This window comes from Pelodiscus sinensis, chromosome 30, assembly GCF_052426305.1.
Source record: "Pelodiscus sinensis isolate ZL-2025 chromosome 30, ASM5242630v1, whole genome shotgun sequence".
NCBI lineage: Eukaryota > Metazoa > Chordata > Testudines > Trionychidae > Pelodiscus > Pelodiscus sinensis.
In genome coordinates this window covers 11,633,402-11,644,995 of record NC_143081.1, presented here as the reverse complement: position 1 = coordinate 11,644,995, position 11,594 = coordinate 11,633,402, and the positions used below count along the sequence as shown (strand labels likewise).

Genomic DNA, 11,594 nt, shown 5'->3' with positions numbered 1-11,594 from the left:
CCTACCTCAAAGGGGGTCCAAAGAGGCTGGAGAGAGGCTGTTCTCAGTGGTGGCAGATGACAGAACAAGGAGCAATGGTCTCGAGTTGCAGTGGGGGAGGTCTAGGCTGTCGATTAGGAAAAATTCTTTCCCTAGGAGGGTGGGGAAGCACTGGGCTGGGTTCCCTGGTGGGGAGGGGGGAATCTCCATCCCTAGAGGTTTTCAAGTCCTAGCTTGACAAAGCCCTGGCTGGGATGATTGAGTTGGGATTGGTCCTGCTCTGGGCCGGGGGCTGGACTCGATGACTCCTGAGATCTCTGCCAGCCCTGGGATCCTGTGATTCTATGATTCTTATTCATTCATTCATTTATTTTTATTTTGATAGTGAGAAAAGTTAGATCTTATGAGCATGGAGTTTGTTGCCAAATGCCTTCAATTTGCATTTGATCTCTCTGTACCAATATCCATAGGGCTGTCAGTATAGGAGGAGACAGAGGTGCCTGGCCTCTGACAAGTGTATGGACACACAGGAAATGCTACTTGGAGGGACATTTAGACTCCTAATCCCTCACAGAATTTCATTGCTCTTCCATCTGCAGATGTGTTCTATATTTACTCACCGTGGCAGCAAAATATTTCACTTAATTTCCAAGCTGTACCTGACAACAGAAGAGCCTCGTCAATGGGATGGGAATGTCGTAGGATTCAGTAGGTGGGGAAGAGATCCGGGGTCACTCAGAAGCTGTTAAGCTCCCACAGAATCTGGGCACTTGTGTCCCTGTACAGATCAGTGAAGTGGAGCGTGGCAGTAAAACACAGGCCTGATATGAAAGAGAAAAGCTGAGAAAGTCGGAGAACTGTAGGGAGAAAGCACGAAATCAAACAAGAGAAAAGGCGAAGTAAGGCCCATTTGGGAGAAACCCTCTTTTCATATAGTTGTCGAAACAAAAGCCTCACTCAGTTTACGTGGCTAAACAGACAGTTTTATTGGCCAATAAAAGCCAAGTGAGCCAAACGTGGTCCCAGCAGAGCCAGGCCCAGTGAGGCTGGCTAATACAATCAATCCTAGTATTTTATACCCTTAACCAAAAAAGTCTGACGTCAGGGCAAGAAATCAAAGAGAACTTCAAAGAGGAATTATTATCAGCAGAGAAAGAAACAGGATTAGAGGGAGTTCGAGCTTCCGCTCAAAATAGTTCAACAACACATTCCAACAGCGCATCCTTCTGGCCTCTCCCCACCTCAGGGAAGGCCAGTTCACTCCCTCTAGTGTACGTGCAGACACAAGAAACTGAAATGGCTTTTGTTATACAGAATGGCTTCTAGCTAAATATGAAATGGTTTCTACATAGGCAAATGGACTGATGTAAGAGAATACATCAATTCTTTATTTTACTGTTCACATGCCTGAGTCTGAAATCAACCAGTGTCAGAAGAGATTTTCTCAGGGACTGATGGACCTCCTTGTTCCTCAGGCAGTAGATAAAAGGGTTGAGCAAAGGTATCAGGACTGTGCTCAAGAAAGAAAATATTTTGTACAGGATCGCAGGGGGCCGGAACTGTGAGAGCACATAGATTGTAAATACGCTCACGTAGTAAACTGCAACCACAATGAGGTGGGAGGAGCAGGTGGAAAAGGCCTTTTGCTTCCCGGTGCTGGAAGGGATTCTCAGTATGCTGGCGATGATACAAATGTAGGTTGCCAGAGTAAACAGAAAGATGCCAACGGTTATTATGATAGCCAGAATATATGTCAGCCATTGAAGCACTATCGGAAATTTTCTTTTGCTACACAACAGACCATTGGACGAAAAGTCACAAAAGAAATTGTTAAATTCTTTGGGGCCACAGTATGTTGACTGCAGAATAATTATTTGTAACATGAAGGTGTAGGAAATGCTGAATACCCAGCACCCTGCCACTATGGGAGCACACACCCTGCCGTTCATCAGAGCAGGGTAACGGAGGGGGTGGCAGATCGCTAGATACCGATCGTAACACATGGCCGTGAGCAGCATAAATTCTGCAGAACAAAGGATTCCATAGAAATAGAATTGCACATAGCAGTTCTGTAGAGAAATGGTCCTGTCTCCAGTCGCAAGACTGCCAATCAGCCTGGGCAGGGTGGTGGAGACGTAGCAGATCTCCACAGCGGATAAGTTGGCCATGAGGTAATACATGGGGGTATGAAGGTGCCGATCAGGCACCACCAGCACAATGATGAGGAGGTTCCCAGCCACAGCCACAATGTAGATCACCAGAAACAGCAGGAAGAGGAGGGGCTGCAGTTCAGGGTCATTCTCAAACCCGACAAGGATCAGTTCCACGATGGGCGTTTGGTTTCTTCCTTCCATAATACGTGTCAAGAAACAGAAAAGCATCAGACACACATGGAGCCTTCAACACTCAGGGGTGTGAAATATCTTCATCATGTCAGGGTCCTTTCAACCAGTGTCGAGGACATAACATAAGACAATGATCTGGAAATGGAGGATATTTAAAATTCAAATATGGCTTTGTCCACCCTGCAGCTGAGAGGTGTCACTCCCAGATGGAGTAACATGCTCCAGCTTCGAACAATTAGCAGCATTGAATTTGCAATGAGAACAGGGGAGCAGAGTCAGTGGCTGTCGACACACCCCTGTGTCCGTATCTGGGATATTAGAGGGCTGCCGGCAGTTAGTCTGTGCTGCTGAGACTACGCTCCTAATTTTAGCATCCAAGCTCAATTAAGGGCAGTGTGTGTATCTCAGGTTGTGGGGGCAAGGAAATTACCCGTTTGAGATTGAGCAGAGATAAACCCCATGACAGGAAAACTGAAACCCCCAAACCTAACTAGTATCCACACCTAGCCGCTATCCACTGTTGCAGCAGATTCAAAGAAACAAACCCACCATTTGAAAGACGCAGCTGAGAAACAGACAAGGACACAAGAAATCTACTGAGAACACATCCAGTGGGTTACTACCTGATCTCAGATCCTCCAGGGTCAATTGCACCAGCTTTATGAGTGTTTACAGAAGCAGAACTGAGAGCTACTTTCTATGGAGAAAAAAACAATTCAATGCTCCCGTTCTGAAAGATTTCAAAGATTTTTGGCCAAAGCTCCCAGGTCAGTCTGATCTCTAAATCTGGAACTCCTAACGCCGGCTGTGTGAAGAAAAATTGAATCTCCTTGTCGCATCAGCTCTAAGATTTAAAGGCACCTAAAGGATTTTTAGGCATCAACTACTTTAGAATGTGAAAGACAGTGTGCTGAAATCACAAACACACTGTCTCACAAAAACACACTTATATACTCTCCAGCTGTGTCTACATTGGCACCCCTTTCCGGAAAAGGGATGCTAATGAGACACTTCAGAATTGCAAATCCGTGGGGGATTTAAATATCCCCAGCGACATTTGCATTTACATGGCTGCCGCTTTTTTCCGGCTTGGGGATAAGCCGGAGAAAAGCGCCAGTCTAGACGCGATTCTCCGGAAAATAAGCCCTTTTCCGGAGGATTTCTTATTCCTACTTGAAAGTCTTATTCCTACTTGAAATGCCCATGTGTGCTAACCGAGAGGAGAATTTTCCCCTACACGTTTCACGTAAAGGCTCACTGGTTTAGGTGAAACTACACACAAGTCGATTAACTACAAACAGTAGATTGAAGTGGATTTCAGGGACAGCAAAGCAGATTCTCAGCAGCTAACCAAACACAAACTCTGCAAAACACACGGGGCAGAGTCAGGAGGAACAAGCAGATTCTCACCCGGAGGGATGGGACCGGCCGTCTGGTGGGTTCTTAAGGCACCACTTGCATTCTTTGCTGTTTGGGATGTTTGGGTTTCCAGACACCGGGTAAGACGCCTTCAGCTTGGGTCCAGCCCTTCCCCCAGGTCAGTCTGTCTTGCTCAGCTCCTTCCCGGTGTCCTCTTGCGTGGGGAGTAAAAACGGCTGATTTTCCCCTCTGCCTTATATAGCTCCGGCAAACAGGGGGGGCGGGGGGGATTCTTTGTTTCAAAACTGCTCCCCAGACCAGGCTTTGGAAAAACAAGATGGGAGGAGTGAGCCCAAAGTCATGTGGTCTGATCCACTGACCTCGTAGAATCACAACAACAGGTAATTTTAGGCTCTCTGGAGCAGTCTCTGGAAAGCTCCCCTGGTGGGATTTCGGCTTCTCCTGAGGCCTGTTGTTCTCCCTAATGTCTCATTACAGGGCTCAGGGATTTGTCTGCACTGACAGCCCCTTCCCCAGTGGGGTACCGCTGTGTGAATACATTGGGAATAAAGATTCATGCTCCGTATTCATAATTTGAGGTACAAAAATGAGGCAGGAATACAGATGTGATAATCAAAATCAGTAAATCCCTTTGTTTCAAATGACACTGTAAATGCGTCGCTTTGCAAAAATGCTTCATATTTCTGCTACAACGACATCACAGGAATAGGTTGGGAGGTTGCGGAATTTGCATATCCTCTTTCAAAACTTCCACGTAGTCTAGACAAGCCCCTACTCTCCATCTATAAAAAGGGAAATAAGAACAACCCAGGCAATTACAGACCAGTCAGTGTAATTTCTGTGTCAGAGAAGATAATGGAACAAGTAATTAAGGAATTCATCTGCAAATACCTGGAAGATAATAAGGTAACAGGTAACATCCAGCATGGATTTGTAAAGGACAGGGCATGTCAAACCAATCTGACAGCTTTCTTGAATAGGAGATCCCAGTACATTAACCGCAAGGGGTAATTCTCCGTGCTCCTGCAGGCCGTGTGTGACCACCAGGGCCAGTTCACAGACATTAATGTGGGCTGGTCAGGCAAGGCACACAACACCAGGGTGTTCCGCAACTCCTCTGTGTGCCAGAGGCTGCAGGCCTGGACCTTCATCCCCGACTGCCACAGCAGAGTCGAGGATGTGGACCTGCCCGTCTGCCTGATGGGGAACACAGCCTACCCCCTACAGCCCTGGCTGATGTAGCCGTACATGGGGCACCTCAACCCCTCCCGCCAGGCCTTCAATGCCAGGCTCACCAGGGCCCGCATTGTGATAGAGGGGGCCTTCAGACGCCTGAAAGCCAGATTTAGGTGCCAATGAGAACAGGGCAGCAGAGCCAGTGGCTGGCAATACGCACCTGTGTCCATACCTGGGATCTCAGATGGCTGCGGGTAGTTAGTCTGTGCTGCTGAGCCTACACTGCTAGTTTTAGCATCCGAGCCCAATCAAGGGTAGTGCGTGTGTGATGGACCGGGCCATTTATGGGCACAACTGAGGGCGTCCGCTCAGGGTGAAGTGCTCAAATCCGGGGCTCCTTACATCCCCTAGACTGGTGACCTTCCCAAATAGTCCACTAACCAGTCCCACAGAGCAATTCAGCTGCCTGCCTGAAGCCTCATGAGCAAAACCCCTCCGACATCTCAGCAATATCCGTGCCCCAGATGGCCCCGGGCCTCATACACAGATGGGGGGTCCTAGCACCCAATCCCACCTACCCCGAACAAATTCTGTCCGGTTCCAAGGAACCAGCCACAGATCCCTGGTCAATTTACCCTCTGGACATTACCCACAAATCACGCTGAGCCAATCCTTTAGCATCTAACAGCTGAAGGTTTATTACCACAAGAAAGAAAAGCATGAGAGTGAGGTTGTTAAAGGATAGTACATTACAGGCATCGAATCTTCCAGTTCTCGATGTAGGCTATAGCAGAGATGTTACAGCTGATCGTTTAAAAGTCCTTGTTGCGCATCCTAGGATCAGGATGGGTCCACAGGTCTTTCTGGCTCTTCGATCTTTGCAGTGCTGCGTCTGGGATGAAGTGCTGAGGTTTAATTTGAACTAAACCTCATTGTACGAGGACTAAGCCTAGTTCGAACTTACTAGTTCGAATTAAGGGCTGTGTAGCCCCTTAATTCGAACTAGTGGGAGGCTAGCCCTCCCCAGCTTTCCCTGGTGGCCACTCTGGCCAACACCAGGGAAACTCTATTGCCCCCCTCCCGGCCCCGGATTCCTTAAAGGGGCACGGGCTGGCTACCTCCTCTGCGGTGCTGACTCCTGCCCTTCTCACTGCCCTCAGCCCTCCTGCGACCTGCCCCCCTCCACCAGCCCTTCTCTCCCCCCTGTGCCCACTCCTCCAGTAGCCACACTCTGATCATGTGAGCTACCCCTCTTCTAACACCTCCCTCTACACACCTGCCCTGCCTCTCTCCTCCGGTGCTGGTCCCTCCCCTGCAGGTGTCTGCCCTTCTGCTTCTTCCCAGAATCCTCTTGCACCTGCACCTTCCCTTAGCACTGCACCCTTATGGTTACTCCCACTTCCCTCACTGCCACTGCTCCCTTTGGCATCTTTTTCCCTGATGCCCACCCCCTCATCACTGGCTTAAGAGTCCTTGTTGCACATCCTAGGATCAGGATGGGTTCACAGGTCTTTCCTGCTCTTCGATCCCTGCACTGCTGCCTCTGGGATGAAGTGCTGAGCTGAGAACAAGATGGCGTCGACCACATGGCCTATTTATCCCTCCTTCCTGGTCCCTTCTTGGCTGTAGAAGGTCACCTGGCCAGAGGCCAATCTCTGTGTTCCCTGCTGGCAGCTCTCAGGTGACAGCCCCCATTCTTTAGGTGTGTCCTTGGCCCATTGAGAGCCATTGTCCCACAGACCCTCGCTAATTAGCATGTCCACAGGCCCGGCCCTGCCTAATACTCAACCACATGCAGGGAAATCTTCATTATCCATGCAATTACATGCTAATAATTGCACACACAGACATTATACACACATGAACAGCGTACATAGGATTATCAGACAGTGAGCTTCTATTCAATACCTCACATGGCCCCCTTCTATACCATTTTTGGGGCCAACACCCCCACCTATGGGTGCAGCAGTGATCTGGCTGCTCCCTCCAAGGTCCAGTAACGTGACAGCATCCGCCTGGTCTGGTGCAGAGATCGTGGACCACATCGAGGTTTGGGGGGAAGCCTCCAATGTCTGTGATCTCTGCACTAGCCACAGGAATGCGGCCGTCTACAGCCGCATGGCTGACATCCTGGCTGCCAGAGGCCACATGAGGAACCGGGAGCAGGTCCGCAGCAAGGTCAAGGACCTGCGGCAGTCCTATGCCAGGGCCTCCTAGCCAGGGGCCACCCGGAGGCCTGACCCCACTTTGAGGCCCTGGACCGCATCCTGGGGTCTCACGCCATCCATGCCCCCGGGTGGTGATCGACCCTGGGGCAGAGGGACCCATCCTGGACAAGGAGGAGGAGGATGCCGAGAGCCAGGAGCCTGCAGCGAGCCTGCCCAGGGCCCAGGACCCCCGAGGCACCCCACAGAGCACATCGGCTGTGTTGTCCGAGGCCAGGGAGGGCTCCACATGTGAGTGCCATCATGCTCCCCTTATGTGTATGGGAGGCGTGGGGGGATAGGGAGCCCAGGGACCGTGTGCCTGGGCCTTGCCCACCATGGAGCAGCAGCTGGGTGTCATGCAAGGGCCCTGGCCCGTTCCGCATACACCGACCTAGCCTTGCAGAAGGGGGCTGGGTTTCACCCATCGTGTCCCCAGGGAGAACTGACCACTGCTCTTGTTTCACCACAGCCGCAGCACCTGGGACTGCAGGGAGCACCACCCCTCCTGCAACAGCCACCTGCACCCGGGCCAGCAGGCACGCCAGGAACATGGAGGATTACCAGAGGAGGCACCAGCAGCTACTGGAGCACCAGATCTGCATCCAGGAGCACTGGATCCGGGAGGACCTGTGGCTGTGTCAGCAGAGCTTAGAGGTGCTGGAGGAGCAGAGCCGTGCCCTCAGAGGTCACCTCCAGACCCTGGTGGACAGGTTCCTGCCTCCTCCTGCTCCAAACCCTGCGGCCGCCCCAGCTCTCGCTCCTCCTCCATCCCCTGCTTCCCCACCCACTTCCTCCACACCCCCTGTCCCTCCTGTCCTCCCCTCCACACCCGCTCCCCCCCAACACCCCTGCACCCACAGTGTTGTGAGACGGGAGAGCCAGCGGGACTCCCAAGCTTTCCCTTCCCTTCCTCCCCTTCCTCCCCCTTCTAGCTCCCTCCTCCCAGGTTTCCACCTCCCCTCTCCCATCCTCATTTCTCCATCCCCCCATCCCAGTTATGTAAAATTAAAGAGATTTTGGCTGTCAAAAGAGGTGTGTTTATTTGACATTAGGTAGGGAGGTTAGGGAGGGGAAAAGAGTAAGAGGGGAGGATGGAAGACGGCCCCAGTGCGGCATGCAGGGAGAGTTCAGTCCTCATCCTCCACTTCGAAGATCTCCTGCAGGGCTTCCTGTTTCTGGACGGTCCCCTGATGGGATTCCCTGACGGCGGTGTTGTGGGGCTGAGTATAGTGGCCAGCCATGTGCACAGCCTCAGCCGTCCAGGCTGGTAGGAAAGCCTCCCCCTTTCACTCACACAAATTGTGCAGCACGCAACATGCTGCCACCACAGGAGGGATATTGTGCTCGGCGAGGTCGAGGCGGGTGATGAGGCACCTAAATCTGGCTTTCAGTCGGCCGAAGGCCCCCTCAATCACGATGCGGGCCCTGGTGAGCCTGGCATTGAAGAGCTGGCGAGAGGGGTTGAAGTGCCCCGTGTAGGGCTTCATGAGCCAGAGCTGTAGGGGGTAGGCCGCATGTCCATGTTCCTGACCCTGATGTGGCGGTCAGGGAAGAAGGTCCCGGCCTGCAGCCTCTGTCACACGGAGGAGTTGCGGTACACCCGTGTGTCGTGTGCCTTGCCGGACCAGCCCACATAAATGTCCGTGAACTGGCCCTGGTGGTCACACATGGCCTGTAGAAGTACAGAGAACTACCCCTTCCTGTTGATGTACTGGGAGGCCTGGTGTTCCGGGGCATGGAAGGGGATGTGCGTCCCGTCGATGGCCCCCCTGCAGTTGGGGAAGCTGAGGGCGCCGAATCCCCGGATGACGGCGTCCGGGTTGGCGAGGCGGACCACCATGCAGAGCAGCACCCGGCTGATGGCCTTGAGCACCTGCAGAGGGACATAGAAAACCACAAATCACTGGGGTGCCCGGGTGACTGGGAGTGTTCGTTCCCTGGCACTTCCCCGCACCCCACTCCCGGAAGCAACCGCAGCAGGCGGCGTGTAGTACGGATGGGACAGACCGACCCCTCTGGTGCGGGCCAGTTTCACCTCCTCCCCCCATGTTTTCCCTGGGGCAGCTCATCCCCTCCTTGCAGCACCCCTCCATCTCGGCCCAGTGGCTGGTGGGTGCCCTACCTGCATGAGCACTGCTCCGACGGTAGATCTCCCCATGGCGAACTGGTTCTCGACTGTCTGTCTCCCCAGTGCTTCAGGATGATGCAGACCCACCAATTGCTGCTGGAGTCCAGAGGCCAGATGCGGCAGGGCACGCTGGCGTCTGGGCGCTTCTGCCACTCCTCCATGACCCCCGAGGAGGCCAGGGGGAGAGGCAGGGGGCTGACGTGCACCAGGTGGTGCAAGGCAACTTCCACCCATTGTTGGGAGGCTTGCAGCCGCAAGTCCAAAAACTGAAGCAGCATGCCCAGGGTGAGTTCTGGCTCCATGTTGCCAACTGTGGTGGCATCCCCAATGGGAGCTACTGACACAGGCAGGTGCAGAGAAAAAACACTTTGCTGTCCCTCGGCGAGATAGGCAAGCAAGCGGAAAAGCTGAGAACCGGCTGTCCAGGGGGGTCCCTTTAAGCATGAGCCTCAGACAGCAACCACACAAAGCAACTACTGACCTAATGCCCTGATGGAATCGGTTCCAGCTGCCCTTATATGCGACCCAGCGTCCAATCAGTGTGGATGTGCTAGTTTTAAAGTCTAGATGCCCTAATTCGAATTAACTTACTTCGATTTAACTAATTCGAACTAAGTTAGTTTGAATTAGTGCTTTAGTGTAAGCAAAATGCAGGACAATGTAGCACTTTAAAGACTAACAAGATGGTTTATTAGATGATGAGCTTTTGTGGGCCAGACCCACTTTCTCAGATCAAATAGTGGAAGAAAATAGTCACAACCATATATACCAAAGGATACAATTAAAAAAAATGAACAAATATGTAGATGTAGATGTAGATGTAGCCTGGGAGTCTAAGTAACAGAAAACAAGGAATCCAAAGAGACAGAAGATGACGTAAGGTCATTGAGCGCGAACCCTGTTGTCAGGGTGGCAATGGGCCATGTGTAATGAAATCTTTCAGTCCATCTCTGACTAATATACAAAGGTGAATGTTTGTAAGATTGTTCACTAATAACTTGGACACTATAAGAGTTACCGCAAGCAAACGTTGCATGGGATAACCTGTCCTCCTGTAGAAGGTTCTATGGTACTCTTGGACCCAATCGGGCCCGATCACAAGCTGTAAAAATAAAAAATAACCTGCGCACTCTGCAGGGGCCGCCGCACCCACCCTACGTTCCATGCCTGCCACCTGCAGCCCCCAGTGCCGACTTCCAACCACAAGGTTACATAAGCGACCCTCTTCCCGCTCCCCTCGCCGCCTCCCGCACCAGCACACAGTGCCTCAACCCTCACGCGCACAGCAACTCGGGCAGCTGCCCTGCTCCCCACGGCACCCGCAGCTCCATTTTTCTACATTTTGTTCCTCCAGTTTCCCGGGCAATGCCGGGTAGGTCCAGCTAGATTTACTCTATGTCAGAATGTGTCCTTTCACACTCCATGCCTGTGTCTGAAAGCAGCCAATGTCAGAAGAGCTTTTCTCAGGGACTGATGGACCTCCTTGTTTCTCAGGCAGTAGAGAACGGGATTGAGCAAGGGGACCAGGACTAGGAACCAGACAGCCATTATTTTGTGGAGGATCGGGACAGGATCAATTGATGATACTGCATAGACTGTTAATACGCTCACATAGAAAACGGACACCACAATGAGGTGGGAGGAGCAGGTGGAAAAGGCCTTTTGTCTCCCAGTGCTGGAAGAGATCCTCAGGATGTTGACGATGATACAAATGTAGGATGTCAAGGTAAGTAGAAAGACCCCAACATTCAATATGATACTGAAGGGAAATGTCAACTGGTGCATAGTCTTGGTGAAGGCACCACAAAACGGACGATTAACACTTCCAAAATCACAAAAGAGAAGGTCAATTTCTTTGGGGCCACAGTATGTTAATTGCAGAAAGAAAATTTGTAGCATGATGGCGTAGGAAATGCCAAATATCCAGGCCGATGCCACCATGTGGCAACAGACCCTGCCGTTCATCAGAGCAGGGTAACGGAGCGGGTGACAGATCGCTAGGTACCGATCAATACACATGGCCGTGAGCAGCCCACTTTCTGCATTGGCAAAGATAATATAGAAATCAAATTGCACAAAGCAATTCTGAAGAGAAATGGTTCTGTCCCCAGTCGCGAGACTGCCAATCAGCCTGGGCAGGGTGGTGGAGACGTAGCAGATCTCCACAGTGGACAAATTGGCCACAAAGTAGTACATGGGGGTGTGCAGGCGAACATCAGCCATCACTAGCACAACGATGAGGAGGTTTGCAGCCACAGCCACAATGTAGATCATGAAAAACAGCAGGAAGAGGAGGGGCTGCAGTTCGGGGCCATTCCCAAACCCTAAGAGGATCAGTTCCACGATGGGCGTTTGGTTTCTTCCTCCTCTTTTCTCCAT

At 51.8% G+C, this 11,594-nt stretch overlaps 2 protein-coding genes across 2 annotated transcripts; both read right to left on the bottom strand.

The window, feature by feature from the left end:
* Positions 1–1,358: 1,358 nt before the first annotated feature.
* LOC102459333 (olfactory receptor 6F1-like) lies at positions 1,359–2,333 on the bottom strand. Its single transcript, XM_006110374.3, has one exon. The coding sequence runs from the start codon at positions 2,331–2,333 to the stop codon at positions 1,359–1,361; it is 975 nt and encodes a 324-aa protein (XP_006110436.3).
* An 8,295-nt stretch (positions 2,334–10,628) lies between these two features.
* Positions 10,629–11,594, bottom strand: LOC142821278 (olfactory receptor 10C1-like). The gene has a single exon (XM_075912120.2). The coding sequence runs from the start codon at positions 11,592–11,594 to the stop codon at positions 10,629–10,631; it is 966 nt and encodes a 321-aa protein (XP_075768235.2).